Source organism: Oncorhynchus kisutch, linkage group LG11, assembly GCF_002021735.2.
Source record: "Oncorhynchus kisutch isolate 150728-3 linkage group LG11, Okis_V2, whole genome shotgun sequence".
Classification (NCBI taxonomy): domain Eukaryota; kingdom Metazoa; phylum Chordata; class Actinopteri; order Salmoniformes; family Salmonidae; genus Oncorhynchus; species Oncorhynchus kisutch.
This window is the reverse complement of record NC_034184.2, coordinates 25,090,478-25,107,504: the sequence shown is the minus strand read 5'-3', so window position 1 is coordinate 25,107,504 and position 17,027 is coordinate 25,090,478. Positions and strand designations below refer to the sequence as shown.

At 43.9% G+C, this 17,027-nt stretch overlaps 1 protein-coding gene across 1 annotated transcript in view; it reads right to left on the bottom strand.

The window, feature by feature from the left end:
- Nucleotides 1-1,617: 1,617 nt before the first annotated feature.
- LOC109899838 (semaphorin-4G) overlaps nucleotides 1,618-17,027 on the bottom strand; it is a 52,448-nt gene continuing 37,038 nt past the window's right edge. The window contains exons 9-16 of the mRNA XM_020495421.2: nucleotides 16,488-16,663; nucleotides 15,379-15,523; nucleotides 14,058-14,280; nucleotides 13,731-13,846; nucleotides 13,358-13,512; nucleotides 13,004-13,065; nucleotides 9,422-12,471; nucleotides 1,618-3,038 (exon numbers count right to left, since the gene is read on the bottom strand). Coding sequence (XP_020351010.2) covers nucleotides 11,810-12,471; nucleotides 13,004-13,065; nucleotides 13,358-13,512; nucleotides 13,731-13,846; nucleotides 14,058-14,280; nucleotides 15,379-15,523; nucleotides 16,488-16,663 — 1,539 coding nt within the window. The 3' untranslated portion in view covers nucleotides 1,618-3,038; nucleotides 9,422-11,809. The remainder of the gene's footprint in view (nucleotides 3,039-9,421; nucleotides 12,472-13,003; nucleotides 13,066-13,357; nucleotides 13,513-13,730; nucleotides 13,847-14,057; nucleotides 14,281-15,378; nucleotides 15,524-16,487; nucleotides 16,664-17,027) is intronic.

Below are 17,027 nucleotides of genomic sequence, written 5' to 3'. Positions count from 1 at the left end.
CTGACTTCAAATGAACTATCCCCTTTAAACCCCACAAGGGTCGAACATTGGTACAGTACAGTCTAGATGTACAAAGTAGAGGTCGACCGATTATGATTTTTCAACAGCGATACCGATACCGATTATTGGAGGACCAAAAAAGCAGATACCGAATAATCGGCCGATTACAATTTTATGTATTTGTAATAATGACAATTACAACAATACTGAATAAACACTTATTTTAACTTAATATAATACATCAATAAAATAAATGTAGCCTCAAGTAGATAATGAAACATGTTCAATTTGGTTTAAATAATGCAAAAATAAAGTGTTGGAGAAGAACGTAAAAGTGCAATATGTGCTATGTAAGAAAGCTAACGTTTCAGTTCCTTTCTCAGAACATGAGAACATATGAAAGCTGGTGGTTCCTTTTAACATGAGTCTTCAATATTCCCAGGTAAGAAGTTTTAGGTTGTAGTTATTATAGGACTATTTCCCTCTATACCATTTGTATTTTATTAACCTTTGACTATTGGATGTTCTTATAGGAACTTTAGTATTGCCAGTGTAACAGTATAGCCTCCGTCCCTCTCCTCGCTCCTCCCTGGGCTCGAACCAGCAACACAACGACAACAGCCACCACATCGAAGCAGCATTACCCATGCAGAGCAAGGGAAACAACCACCCCAAGGCTCAGAGCAAGTGAAGTTTGATACGCTATTAGCGCTTGCTAACTAGCCAGCCATTTCACTTCGGTCACACCAGCCTCATCTCGGGAGTTGATAGATTTGAAGTCATAAACAGCTGCTGGCAAAATGCACAAAAGTGCTGTTTGAATGAATGTTTACGGGCCTGCTTCTGCCTAGCACCGCTCAGTCAGATACTTAGATACTTGTATGCTCAGTCAGATTATATGCAACACAGGACACGCTCGATAATATCTAGTCGAACTCTAGTACAAATGTAGTCAGTTTCAATCGCTGTGCTTTCTCTTAGCCCCTGCCTTTGGCAATGTCTCTAGAACACTGAATAGATCGACAGATACACACTCTTCTCTGAGTCCCCAAATGTCCTCTAAACAAGACTAATGAGACACACGGTTATGCTTTCAGCCGTGATGTTTATGCTTCCCAGAACACAAACAGAACCACCTTGAGACAGCAGCCCTGCTAGCTGAGTATGTGTATGTATAACACAATGTAGCCAGAGATTTGTGGGAGACGAGGCTGGATGCTAACCAAGTCATTTAATAGGAAACGGGCCTAGATTACTGCCTCTTCATTACCACTCTGTAAACATCTGTCAGTGTTGGTTCATCCCAGGCAGACCACTCCAGAGACCTGTGCCTCACTCTAATAGTTTACTCATGATGTACTCCTCCCTCACACTGAGTGTTTGGCAATGTTAACTGGCTGGCTTGTTGAGCCTAGCTGATGTAAATCCTCAGACCATGTTTCAATACCTCCCTATCTCCCTCCCTCCCTCCCTTCCTTCCTCACTCCTTCAATGCTTCACTACCTCAAAGTTCACTGATTCACTCTGAACTGCAATACAGGTCTAAAGAGAGATGAATATGGGTTGACCAGAGCACCGTGTCAGTTATATACACACAAGCAATGATAAACAACAGAAGAGGTTGAAACATATTGTTTATTAGAATTTCAGCTCATCAAAATGAAATGTAAATGAACCAGAAGTCAGTGAGCTTCTACTCAATGTGTTAGTGTCAGTGAAGCAGGAGGACATCTTGTTGTGTGGACATATTACTCATAACGTGACAGATAAATATGGAGAGGGAGGGAGAAAAATAAGGAGAGAGACAGGCACAGACAGAGAAAGGGGTGGAGATACTGTATAAAGCAAGAGAGTGTGTGAGACAAAGCGAGAGAGATAGAAAGACAGACAGAAACCATTGGTAGATACAGTATATGGAGCGAGAGAGAGAAATACAGAACACTGTGGATGAGAAACTATCTAAACAAACCCAGATGAATGGGCAAGACTGAGAACAGTCTCATCATCTGTCACATTTGATTATTTTTTAAATTTAAGCCTTATAGCTACGGTGGTATATTCTGTTCATCATGCTGTTGGCTAACCTACCATGCTTCTACAACAGGTTTCCTCAAACCCTGGCCTTGGAGAGCAACTGGATGTGCAGGGTTTTGCTTCAATCCATCACTAACATACCTACTAAACAAAATCAATTCATCATGGTCTTCAGTCTGACTCTGGACCATAATAAGTTGCATCAGCTGTGTTGGCGCTGGGCTGGAACGAAAGCCTGCACCACTCATAGATCTCCAGGAGTTGGAGATCTCCAGAGTTGGAGACCCCTGTTCAACAGTGTTATTAGACTACTTGTGCAACACTAATGGACTGAGACCCACATCAGAGCCTCTTACAAATGGCTTTAAAACAACAACGGCAATAGAAGAGCAACTTGGTACAAAATCACAATATAAATGCTTTTTTTCCCCTTTTAAATGTTTTTCTTCAAAGAACGTAGTGGCACTGATAGTGCAGTCCTTTTAAAACCTGACAACAGTTTATGATGGTCCCCCATTCTATTAGTAAGCTTCCATGTTGTGATAGTTTGTCATCTTTACAGAGAGGGCTATAGAGGGCAGAGTAGTCTGAGGTGAAGACCAGGACCATGCCACTTTCCCCAGTTTGCTCCTGTATCTTGAGGTGAACAGCACAGGTCAGGTTGCAGAGAGTAGTTGTACTGTACCATGACTTATATTACTTACTGAGGTATCCATGTCAACTCCAGTTCTCAGGTTAAGATGGGATAGAGCAGTGAACTGGTTGTAGAAGGGAGGATTAGTCTTTTTCCTCACTCACTCTGGATTATAATTGCTGTCTTCCAATTGCACTGGAACTGTGTTTGATTCCAAACGGTGGCATTATCCTGACATTTTGAAGCTACACTATTCCCAGTTGGCAAGATCTTCATGTCACGGTACCAGACATCACACCATATTTGAGCATGGCTGGAGCAAGATCTGTTTGAAACAGACAGGCCCCAAACTAGATAGCATCTCTCAGGTCTGTGGAAGAAAGAGACACATCTGTGAGTCAGGAACAGAGATATACATTCTGGGTTCATTTACTGGTGTTGTTTTGATGCGTCACCACCCACAGGACACAAACTGGTTGAATCAATGTTGTTTCAACGTAATTTGTCAACACATTGGTATGTGAACCCTACGTGGAAAATACATTGGATTTGATCAAAGTATTTAACTGTTGTTTTGAGGGTGAAATGTCAACCACAGGATTATATAATAATAGCAACAAAATTTCAACATAGACAAACCTCGTATAAAATATGTTGAATTTGTACCTTCAAACCAACATTAGATCTTCAACGTTATATCCACTATCAGAAAAATAACTACAGGCTGGGCAGCACATCCAACTGGAGAATGGGTTTATCTACAGCTACCCTTTGGTCCCTCATCAAGGGAGGTGCACAATTGGCCCAGCGTCGTTCGGGCTAGGGTTTGGCCGGGGTAGGCCGTCATTTTAAATAAGAATTTGTTCTTAACTGACTTGCCTAGTTAAGAAAGGGTAAAAATGATATATTACTGTTCAAAAGTTTGGGATCACTGAGAAATCTCCTTGTTTTTGAAAGAAAAGCTATTTTATTTGTCCATTAAAATAACATCAAATTGATCAGAAATACAGTGGAGACATTGTTAATGTTGTAAATGACTATTGTAGCTGGAAACGGCTGATTTGTAATGGAATATCTACATAGGCATACAGAGGCCCATTATCAGCAACCATCACTCCTGTGTTCCAATGTGATGTTGTGTTAGCTAATCCAAGCTTATCATTTTAAAAGGCTAATTGATCATTAGAAAACCCTTTTTTAATTATGTTAGCACAGCTGAAAACTGTTGTTCTGATTAAAGAATCAATCAAACTGGCCTTCTTTAGACTAGTTGAGTATCTGGAGCATCAGCATTTATGGGTTTGATTACAGGCTCAAAATGGTCAGATACAAAGAACTTTCTTCTGAAACACGTCAGTCTATTCTTGTTCAGAGAAACGAAGTCTCTTCCATATGAGAAACTGCCAAGAAACTGAAGATCTCATACAACTCTAACCAGAATAGAAAGAGTGGGAGGCCCCAGTGCACAACTGAGCAAGATGACAAGTACTGTACATTAGTGTGTCTAGTTTGAGAAACAGACCTCAACAACAAGTCCTCAACTGGCAGCTTCATTAAATAGTACTCGTCAGTCTACCCGCAGTTTCAACGTCAACAGTGAAGAGGCGACTCCGGGACGCTGGCCTTCTAGGCAGAGTTGCAAAGAAAAAGCCATATCTCAGACTGGCCAATAAAAAGAAAAGATTAAGATGGGCAAAAGAACACAGACATTGGACAGAGGAACTCTGCCTAGAAAGCCAGCATCCCGGGGTCTCCTCTTCACTTCTGACGTTGAGACTGCGGGTAGACTGATGAGTTTCAGAAGAAAGTTACTTGTTTCTGGCTATTTTGAGCCTGTAATCGAACCCACAAATGCTGATGCTCCAGATACGCCTATGTAGATATTCCATAAAAAAATCTGTAGTTTCCAAATACAACAGTCATTTACAACATTAACAATGTCTACACTGTATTTCTGATCAATTTGATGTTATATTAATGGACAAAAAATGTGCTTTACATACATATATATATATATATATATATATATATATATATATATATATACACAGTGGGGAGAACAACTGCCGATTTTGCAGGTTTTCCTACTTACAAAGCATGTAGAGGTCTGTAATTTTTATCATAGGTACACTTCAACTGTGAGAGACGGAATCTAAAAATCACATTCTCTGATTTCTAAGTAATTAATTTGCATTTTATTGCATGACATAAGTCTTTGATACATCAGAAAAGCAGAACTTAATAGTTGGTACAGAAACCTTTGTTTGCAATTAGAGAGATCATACGTTTCCTGTAGTTTTTTTTAAACCAGATTTGCACATACTGCAGCAGGGATTTTGGCCCAGTCCTCCATACAGACCTTCTCCATATCCTTCAGGTTTCACGGCTGTCGCTGGGAAATACAGACTTTCAGCTCCCTTCAAAGATGTTCTATTGGGTTCAGGTCTGGAGACTTAGCTAGGCCACTCCAGGACCTTGAGATGCTTCTTATGGAGCCACTCCTTAGTTGCCCTGGCTGTCTGTTTCGGGTCGTTGTCATGCTGGAAGACCCAGCCACGACCCATCGAGTTTGTTGGCCAAGATTTCGTGATACATGGCCCCATCCATCCTCCCCTCAATACAGTGCAGTTGTGAATGATGTTTCCACCTCCATGCTTCACGGTTGGAATGGTGTTCTTGGGATTGTACTCATCCTTCTTCTTCCTCCAAACACGGCGAGTGGAGTTTAGACCAAAAAGCTCTATTTTTGTCTCATCAGAACACATGACCTTCTCCCATTCCTCCTCTGGATCATCCAAATGGTCATTGGCAAACTTCAGACGGGCCTGGACATGCGCTGGCTTGAGCAAGGGGACCTTGCGTGTGCTGCAGGATTTTAATCCATGACGGCGTAGTGTGTTACTAATGGTTTTCTTTGAGACTGTGGTCCCAGCTCTCTTCAAGTCATTGACCAGGTCCTGCCGTGTAGTTCTGGACGGATCCCTCACCTTCCTCATGATTGATGCCCCACAAGGTGAGATCTTGCATGGAGCCCCAGACCGAGGGTGATTGACCGTCATCTTGAACTTCTTCCATTTTCTAATAATTGCACCAACAGTTGTTGCCTTCTCACCAAGCTGTTTGCCTATTGTCCTGTAGTCCATCCCAGCCTTGTGCAGGTCTACAATTTTACCCCTGATGTCCTTACACAGCTCTCTGGTCTTGGCCATTGTGGAGAGGTTGGAGTCTGTTTGATTGAGTGTGTGGACAGGTGTCTTTTATCCAGGTAACGAGTTCAAACAGGTGCAGTTAATACAGGTAATGAGTGGAGAACAATAGGGCTTCTTAAAGAAAAACTAACAGGTCTGTGAGAGCTGGAATTCTTAATGGTTGGTAGGTGATCAAATACTTATGTCATGCAAAAAAATGCTAATAATTACTTAAAAATCATACAATGTGATTTTCTGGATTTCAGTTGAAGTGTACATATGATAAAAATGACAGACCTCTACATGCTTTGTAAGTAGGAAAACCTGCAAAATCGGCAGTGTTTCAAATACACGTTCTCCCCACTGTATATATGTATATATATATATATATATATATATTGTAGAGGGACATACAGGTTACAGAGAGTAGTTGTACTGGACATCGACCTATATTACTTACTGAGGTATCTATTTCCTAGGGTAATGACGTCAAATAACAAAAGTAATATTGAATTGTGTTTGGTTGACAACAAAATATCACCATTTAATGAAATTAATCTACTGCTTGGATAGTTCCATCTAAGCCACTGTTTTGATACCATTCTTTTTGGTTGAGTTGGAGAATCGAACATAGTATTTGTTAACAGGCTATTTATTGTATTTCAAAAGTGATAGTGAATTGTGTTTGGTTGTCAACGCAACAAAATATCAACAGGTGATCTATCTTCTGCTCGGATAGTTCCATCTGTGCCAGTGACTTCGTCTGGCTTTACTTGCAGTTATAAATTATTAATTGATGTGTTGGGTTCACGTCTCCATCTCAACCACAAATCTATGTTAAAGAATAGGACAAAATCAAACCCTTTTTTAAGTTTAATTTGATTCCTTCAATTTAGTTTTTAGTTTTTGTTGTATAGTATACATTTTAAAGTGAAAAATCTGCGTCTCATTGTAATTCCGTTACCATCAAATTGCCCACACATCCATGGCCACATTTTGAGGTTACCATAACTAAACATCTCTTCCTATGTAATTCTATAAAGCGTGCATGTTCAAAACAGCATGCATAGGTCATCGCAAGTCTGTGGAGATCTTCACAATTTCTATAATAATCTGTGCAGAATCTCAAACAGCATTGATCACTTGCACTATGTACTTTGAATGTAATCTCAACTGCAATCCAGGTCATTTGGTTCTTCTACAAAATGAAGCACAGCGATAACACTTTCATCTATTGTATAAATAAACAAAAGATCTGACATTATATTCCCATTTGAACTTTGCTGTGCTCTTAAACGGTTGAAAGTGCAGTGATAGACATTTGAAACCAAAAATCAAATTGTTTTTCCATTGGAATTTGGTTGTGTTTTAGATGGTTGAAAGCATAGTGATAACACATTGGAATTTGGTTGTGCTTTTAGATGGTTGAAAGCATAGTGATAACACATTGGAATTTGGTTGTGCTTTTAGATGGTTGAAAGCATAGTGATTAAACATTGGAAATTCAATCCACTTTTGGCTGTCTTATTGAACGGGTGAATATACAATAGGTTGTAATCTCATTGATCAACGTAAACCAAATATTACCCAATTATCCACGTTGAAATAACGTGGTGTCCCCAGTGGGCAGTAGCCACTGGAAACAAAAATAACTTGCATAAAAAAAGGATGATGAAAAAAATAGATGAAAGCTAGCACAGTGCTATAGATAGCATCACAGCTGTCCCTGTGTGTATGAAGCGGGCCGTAACTCTTCAAACATATCCTCACGTCATTTGTAGATCCCAAATCTTGATTTAAAAGAACCCCTTTGGGAGTATAGTTTACCTACCTAACTAAATAACTGTCACCATGTCTCATCACTCCTGGGTATATTTAGAGACTAGCTGAATAGGGCTTAATGACAGCTTCTCTAATGGAGGTTTCTCTAATGGCTTGTGTTGCTTTTTCTTTCTTTCCTCCCTTGCATCTCCTCCATCAATGCCACGGCCATGTGATGTTTGGTCTCCAACCAGCTATAGCCTTTTTGAATTTACTGCAGCATTCAATTCACTGCTTCTCCAGCCCACATCACAGACTCACATTAGAGACCTGTCCTGGCTTGTTAGATTCAATCATACGTGGTGTGTGTGTGTGCGCGCATGTGAGTGAGTGAGAGAGAGTGTGTGTGTCTGCATGTGTGTGCTACTTTCTGTTTTCAGGGTCTAGAGGTATAAGAAGATAATTGAGAACAGAGTGTGCATCTGAAATAAATCTATTCAGGAAATCTCTGGTGGAACTCTCTCCCCCTCTTTCTCTCTTCAATCTCTCTACAGAGAGGTCAGGTGCTCTTGCCAGGTTCACCTGCTCCAATTAACTTGTGCGTCTCACAGAGGAGAGACAGAACTCTGGAGATCAGTGGTGACATGGAGGAAATAGATGAGAAGAAGACAAAGCAAAGGAGAAAGGACAAGATGAGGGAGGGAAAAAAGATAGACAAATGTGTGAGAGAAAGTGAGAAAGGAGATGGTGAAAAAGGGAAAAGACGGCAAGTGGAGAAAGAGAGAGTGAGAAATGGAGAGAGAGCATCCGATACTGAGAATGGTGAACAGTTTCATCTCATGTAGAGGACATTTTTCCCCTTCACCTGGAGCTGCTAGATTTTTGTACTCTGCTTCACTAATATCGACCCTCTCTATTCTACCCTCTGTATTCCTAACAACCATCACTAAAAGAAAAGAGGAGAACTGACTAGAGCAGAGCTTCCCTGGATGTCACTATCTGGCCACCATATCAGTTTTGCTGTAACACAGGCTGCAAATATCTATTAAATCAATATAACTAATCCTAGTTTGTTCTTACCTTAGTTCCTCTCTTTTAGTAGGCCTATATGGCTCTTCCATTTAACATCAGTGCTTTTATGGGAGATTGCAATTTGTCTGAGTAACTGTATATAATTGTTTAAATGCCAGTGCTTCCCAACCCTGGTCCTGTTGTACCCCCAACAGTACACATTCTCATTGTAGCCCTGGACAAACACACCTCATTCAGCTCATTGAGGGCTTGATGATTAGTTGAATCAGGTGTGCTTGTCCAGGGTTACAATCAAAATTATTACTGTTGGGGAACTGGAGGACCAGGGAAACACTGGTTTAAGCAGCTAGCTGGCAGAGTGCCTGTCTTGCTCTGTTTGTCTGTCTATGTCTGTCTGTCTATGGCTGTCTATCTGTCTATGTCTGGCTGGCTGTCTATGTCTGGCTGTCTGTCTGTCTATGTCTGGCTGGCTGTCTGTCTATGTCTGGCTGGCTGTCTGTCTATGTCTGGCTGTCTGTCTGTCTATGTCTGGCTGTCTGTGTCTGTCTGTCTGTCTGTGTCTGGCTGTCTGTCTATGTCTGGCTGTCTGTGTCTGTCTGTCTGTCTGTCTGTCTGTCTGTCTGTCTGTCTGTCTGTCTGTCTGTCTGTCTGTCTGTCTGTCTGTCTGTCTGTCTGTGTCTGTCTGTGTCTGTCTGTGTCTGTCTGTGTCTGTCTGTCTGTGTCTGTCTGTACAACCAACAAAATATCAGAAAGCAAAACTCAGTCTGCTTACCTCAGGTGTGTAGCCTATAAGTTATGGCCATGAACCGGAAGTGATGTCTGATCCTCTGTGGCTGAGCTGTGATGAGTTCAGAACTGGGAATTTTGCCAACCCCAGTTCAGACACATTCGTTGGAGTTGGTTAGGAGAAAGAAAGTCAGTAGTGTAGGGGTGCTGCTAATCTATTAGCTCCAACTCAGTTGATGGTGTTGTCTCTTGACAGGGTGTGATGATGTTGAATCTCCCATAGTCCTGATGTGCTTGTAGTGTCCATTGATTTGAGTACATAATAACCAAGGAATGTCTGAAGCAAATGGCATTGAAAGTGCATAAAAACTGTTAATACTGTCATATTTCCTATCACAAATATAATGTTCAAAGGGTTTTGTCATTGGATACGCTCTCTGTCTTGGGTTAAACTTTGCTATATGTTAATAATAATACTTGAATGTGGTTATTACAGTTTGTGTTACCATTGTAATCAATAAAGATCATTTACAATGAGAACCTCTAAGAATAAAAACAAATACACTTTTCCCCTCAATGTTCTAATATGAAACCTGCTAAAAAGGTGTAGAGCACACCATCGTTAAAACACCTCGTCCCTTCTTCGGACATCTGCCTCCAGTTTAAAACAAAAGCCAATTCAAGGCCGTTGTCACAATTCACAACAACTTCATATGAGCCTCTTCTTCTTCCTCCTTTTCCTCCTTGTTACCATGGTCTGTGTTGAGACTTCACAGGGTCCCTGCCACTCGTGTCCTGCCCAGCGAGGAACCTTATTCTGGGGCTGAGATCTGAGGCCTTCTCCCTGATTCACCACCTCCAGGGCTAGTCTTTTATTGATCCAGACTGAGCCGTATTGACTTGAGCTGGGTTAGCTCTAGCCTGCTAAGTTTTGCAGAGCTGAGGTAGGTTCTCTCTGTCTCTCCTAGAGAGGCTTATCTTACGTGAGTCCTCACTGTAACCCATGCCTTTGGGTGTCAAACAGGAGATAGAGATACAAGAATAGCTCCTAGGAAGGTTGAATATTGTGCAGAAATCACCTCTTTTGAAACATAGTTGTTATTCCAACACACATGCAAGCGACTCATTAGATGTGTGCCCATTTTCAGTGGTGCAAAAACTTTTAAAAAAAGACCCATTGCAGCCGCTTTTATATCTATATCCAATCATTTCTAGGTAAGAATTAAGTACCTTACCTTAAAATGGACAAAAATGTATTTTTAGCAAATTTTTCAAGCAAGACTTTTGTTAGGACTGTCTGGGAGTGGTCTGTGTGGGGATGGGAAAACTTAAAACTAGCTGTTATTGGTAGAGAGGTTAGAAACTCTCTTTGCTATTGGTCTATTAACTAATTTACCGCCTGGTGATGTCACCAGGCAAGCCGAAACTCCCGCCAATGCAAACAGGTTGATTAGACGACTGTATTTCCAACTAGCAAATATGAGGAAATAACACTAATTTTTTTTAAATCACACTTTTACAGTGTTCGTTTCATCAACTGTTGTACAATATTATACAAAACACAGGAAAAAGCATTTTGACTGCACTGGGCCTTTAAGTAGGACAAATGGCAGGCTATCTCCCTCTCATAATTCAGATCAGGCTAGCTGCTGTTATATAGACTTGCCTAGAGCCCATGTACTCTGTGAGCAGCATGGGTCATCCACAAATTATCTCTGCACCCTTCGGTTTGGGGCCAGTTTCTCAAGTTCCTCCCGATGAGTATTACTGTTCTTGACTTGGAGAAGGAGATAAAGTCAGAGCCTTACAACAGGCCCTTCAGCATGTAATGACAGAGTCATAGGTTCAATTGTCGCTGGGGCCACCAATACAAAATGTATGTACTCACTGATGTAAGTCGCTTTGGATCTGCTAAATGGCCTATATTAATGTCCCAGTTCAGTCCTCCCACCACAGGGGGAGCTACCTCCCTGACACAGATTCCCTCTACTACACAGAGCTCTCGTCCGGTTTGGGCAGCAGCTGTGTGTGCTTCCTCTTCTCTAGGATCCTGTTGAGTTCCTCAGTGAAGGAGTAGCAGAGAGGAGAACTGCTGTCTGCGTCACTCTGTCTTAACAACACATAGCTGTTACCATGCATCCTCCGCAAGACGCTGGGTAACGTCGCCGATAGGCCGTTGGGGCTGGGGAAGTCTTGCAAGTCACACTCTGATTGGTTGAGGGCAGTGTGGGGGGTCTGAGGAGGCGGGGGGAGAGGAGGGGCAGGGGGTGGGGGGTCCTTGTTGGGGGACGACTGGCCCTCCCCAGGGACGATCTGGAGGAAGCCCCCTTCATGCGCGTCACCGTCCCCCGGTTGTTTGGAGACACCGTTACCATTACAGATCCCATTCCCATTACAGTGGCTGGAGATGGTCTTGAGCTCTAGGTGGGTGGAGCTACTGTGGCGTTTCTGATGCTGCTTCCTGTGTTTTTTCTTCCTGTTCGTGTGATTGGCAGAGGCAGCGGCGGCAGCGCGGAGAGAGTACTTCCCCCTGTGGCCGCCCCGAAGACAGAAGCCCACGTAGAGGAGAACCACTGTGAGAACCAGACACAGACCCCCTAGGATGGTGATCATGGACAGGTACATAGCCTCCATGCTCCTGGGGGAGAGCAGCTCCGAGGTGGGGGGGAGATGGGCCGGGGGAGGGGGGTAGCAGGGGCCTCTCTGAGGAGGGGGGTGCGCTGGGTGGAGGAGGGGGGTCAAGGCTGGATGAGTCAGAGTCCCGGGGGGTGTAGAAGGAGTAGTCTTCCTTGGTGGGGTCCTTGGGCGGGGGAGGGGGTTGGGGCATGTCTAAACGAACTGTCACAGAGTACGTAACCACGGCGACCCGGATGCCATTCTCAAGGGCGTGGCAGGTGTACTCGCCGCTCTGCTCAGGTCGGGACTCAATGACCAGGAGGCCATCATTTCCCACTCTGAAGCCGGAGTCCAGGCCGTAGCCCTGCAACTCTGACCCACCCAGAGTCCACACTGGGGTTGCCAGGTTGGAGCCGAGTTCACACTGGAGCAGCACGTCATCTCCCACCATCACAGACCGGCTCCGGTGCTGGACTAGCTCTGAATGAAGGGCAACACACATACAACATGAGTATCCTCTCACAATAAGACTGATATATATACTGTTATGGATTTCAGAATAGACACTAAAAGGCCCAAGACATTGTACTATGTGTTTGGGAGTTATATGCAACTTCTATACAACTTATCAGACTGCATATATGACTCTAAAATCACTGGTGCATAAATAATTCAATATGTTACATTCTCCCATTTAAAACAATTGCATCATAATCAGAAAAGCTTGAGGATCTCAAATCCTGAATTGCATAGTATTTTCTAACTTCTTAGTATGTAAAGTACATCAATGTATAAGTCAGATTCTCTTCTGAAAGTTCTCTTCAGACCTATCAGAAATATGATTAGAGGTGCTATGGAAACGAGGGTGCTGCAGAGACAGCATGCAGCATGCATAACCAACTTTCAAATATTAACACAACTCTTAAATCCCTCAACTTTCCAGATAAAATACATCTGCACAACAATACAACTAAGTATGGTTGGTAAGGCCGGTCTGTGTGTGTCTGCGTACCGTCTGCTGTGTCACTGTCACATCCTCTGTTCCCATACAGGACGTCCTGACTCAGGTTAGACCTAACAGGAGAGGAGAGGAGGAGAGACTGTTAGCGTGTCATCAAGTGCGCACACACACACACACACACACAGAACTATTCATGTCACGTTCACCAGCACAGTCAACAAACATTACGCCCAGTTCAGCATTACGCAACAGTTGTGAATGCATTGCAGAGATTGCAACACAGACAGAGATATACAGAAGATAAGATAAGTCAAATCAAACACACAGACAGACACAAGGGCACCAGCTAAAATGATATTACTCAACCCCATCACCTGACAGTGACGTGATGACACACACACACACCTGTCAGTCTGTGCTGTGATGTCCACACAGTCCTGTCCATCCCAGCCACAGTAAGGGTCCCGGGAGAAGACACAGTCGTAACAGGAGGTGTACCTGCTACAGGTGGAGAGAGGCAGCTGGACCACACAAGAGGGAGAACCTACATACACACTCATCTAGAGGAGAGAGAGAGAGAGAGAGAGAGAGAGAGAGAGAGAGAGAGCCTCTCTGTGTTATTGAAAATGGGTGGTGGATCTGGGTTAGCGGTCCTTCACTTAGAATGACAATAAACAAAACATACAAAACATAATACTAGCCGTGTGAGTGAAAATGTGCACCTGTGCGTGTGTGTACGTGTGTGTACGTGTCTGGACGTCCGTTTGTGAGTGTGTACCTGTGTGTGTGAGATGACCAGGCTATCCACAGGCTGTGGTTGGTCAAACAGCTGTAGCTCCTCTATGATGTGTAGATGGCCCTTGACCTCCACAGCCCTGTGCAGCCAGCCATCGTCTGAAACAGGAGACAGAGACAGGGTCACAACACACGCATACAATGGGATGTACTGTACATGTGGTTTGAAGTCTGTTCCATTCCATTACTGGAATGATTGGTGATCGCAATAATTGACTGCCTAGTGACACACAAATGAATCACATGTACGCAGACACACAACATAACACATGTACACCATAACCCTCCCCCTCTCTACACCCCCACCAACCTGTGCCCATGAACAGTACATGGTAGTTCTGCCCGTCCAGCCCCTCCACCCTGTGAGCCGCCAGCTGGGTGTAGTCTGTGGTCCTCCTGAACAACAGGGGGCGCTGTTCTGTAGACATGACTTGCTGGGACATCAGAGGGTGTCTCCTCACAAAGTTCAACACGTCGTCTGGCAAGGAGGTGGAGGAGTTGATACCTCTAGATCTCAACTGGTCTGTTATACACTATAGACGAAGGAAGAGGGGATGAGAAGGATGGAGAGAGAGGGGGATGAGAGGAAGGAGTTGACACTTCTAGATCTCAATGGGTCGGTTATACACTGGAGCGAGGGGTTAAGAAAAATACATTCATAAGAGAGAGGGATAGAGGAGAGAAAGAGGTAGAGTTGAGGCCTCTGGCTCTCAAAAGGTCTGGATGTATGGATGAATAAATTAAATGGGGATAGATGCTGTAGATGGATAGAGAGAGATGAGTGGAAGATATAGCCCTGGAATGGTAATTGAACTCATCAAACACGTGTGTTTGATACCATTCCATTTACTGCATTCCAGCCATTATAATGAGCCGTCCTCCCCTCAGCAGCCTGCTGTAACCTATTAGCCACTATGAGTTGAAAAGTCAGTGTGTGCAAGCTGCTTATCTCTCTCCACCTGACTAAGCGAACAACTTCTCTGACTTTGTCCTCTGTAAGATGTCATTGCCAACTCTGCTAAGAGGCTTTGACACTGCCACTACAGTTAAGACCCAGAACCGTTACTTCCTCTACCCCATTTCACAGCTAGACCCGGCGAGCGGAAATTAAGCTTTTCGGCATTGAAACGACACTACTGTGGATCACGACCCGTCTCATTAATGATGTCGTTCCTTTGGAACCTATAATAAGTCATCATCATAACTGCGCAGAGTCTCGGCCCAGCAATAATCACCATAGAAAATGGCTTTCAACGACATAAGCTCCTTCCATTTGATCCTCATTCAAGAAGCTGCTACTCAGCTCTATGATCACTTTTTCCATCTTTCCTCTCTCTCCTTCCCAGTCCCTCCTCCTCAGTCTGTTTATCACTCTGTTTTTATAAACCCCTCTCTCCCCCTCACTCCTCAACCTTTCTCCCTCCCCACCCTTTACAGTCTCAATCTCTCCCTCTCCCCAGTTCTTCATGTGAGTATTTAGACTCAGTAGATTGGATGTTGGGATGCTGGGAAAGAGGAGATAGATTAGGGGAAACTTTACATCGGCAACTAAGAAGACCTGACTGGGCCTGTTATATAGAAGTCTGCTTGGACAGCAAAAGACGAGGCGTGTGTGTGTGTGCGACACTCACTGATCCAGGTCGTGGGTCAGGGACCTTGCCAGTGTACTCGCTCCATTTGGCTCCAGAGTCCTGGTTCTCTATGTAGGGCCCATCAAAGACCCGCTGGAGCTCAGACAGAGAAAACTGGCACACTGCCGACGCCTTCACGTTCTTCCTATAGCACACACACACACACAAACGTTTGAAGGTTGCCGTAACATACGAAGACGTTGATATGATCAACAGTTACACTGCCCTAAACAGTTTGTGATATCCCACATAAAGAAATGGGGTTTGGGACTATTCCATCTATTCCACTGGTTTCATTAGGTTGGACAAGATAAATGAAGTCACTCAATTAAGAATTCCCAAAATATTGGAGAGAAAACTAATACTATTTGGACCAGGTCTGGTAAAGAGGTACAAGTGACTGTTCCAATCCAGGAGAGCTCAAAGCTAGGTTCCTAATACAAACAGTGCTGTCTCCAGGGACATGGTCTGTAAACACTACAGCACTCAGAGAGGACACGTCACAAACTGATACAGTATAAACATCTCTCTCTCCCAATGGATATGTTCATTGACCTGGGTCACACACACACACACACACACACACACACACACACACACACACACACACACACACACACACACACACAGCGACAGCTAAAATAGATCAGAGATTGACATAGCGGAGATGAAAAGAGAGATAGAGAGAGAGAGAGCAGGGGGCATGGTGACAAAGAGAAATGTTCAAAGCTAATCAAGAGAAGCTCTACGTCTCCTTTGACATGTAAAAAAGGGAGTGAGGTGAACAGAGAGAGGGAGAATGAGAAGAGTGTAGGCGTGAAGGATAAGAGAAGGTATGAGTGGGAGAGAAGAGAAGGAGAGGTAAACAAAAGAAGGAATGGGGCCCTTTAAGGGAATGGAAAAAAAAGACTGGGAGAGAGCGTTGGTGACCAGAGCTGAGCTACTATATCACCTGATACTCAGACAGTCAGAGGACATTGTGGTCTCTCATACACACAGCCAACCCATCATTGCCAAGTGTAACCTGACCATAGAGGTCATAACTACAGTCTCTCTCTCATATATATCATATATACATCTCATATACATCTAGTTCTACTACTACTCACCACTCGAGACCAAAGACGCCGTAGAACAGCGTGTCGTGAGGTGTGTCCCCCGACAGCGTGTACACACTCCTCAACACGTTGAAGTGGAAGTCATATTCCGGCAGGGAACACACCAGTCTGGCCTTCAGGAACGATGTCCACCTCTTCTGGAGGGTCAAAAGACCTCCTCTGTCTCCCTACGAGAGAGGGAGGAGGAGTGAGAAGAGGACAGGGGAGAAGAGGAGGATGGAGGGAGGGAGAGGGGGAAGGGAGAGGAGAAGATGAGGGGGAGTGAGAAGAGGACAGGGGAGAAGAGGAGGATGGAGGGAGGGAGAGGGGGAAGGGAGAGGAGAAGATGAGGGGGAGTGAGAAGAGGACAGGGGAGAAGAGGAGGATGGAGGGAGGGAGAGGGGGAAGGGAGAGGAGAAGATGAGGGGGAGTGAGAAGAGGACAGGGGAGAAGAGGAGGATGGAGGGAGGGAGAGGGGGAAGGGAGAGGAGAAGATGAGGGGGAGTGAGAAGAGGACAGGGGAGAAGAGGAGGATGGAAGGAGGGAGAGGGG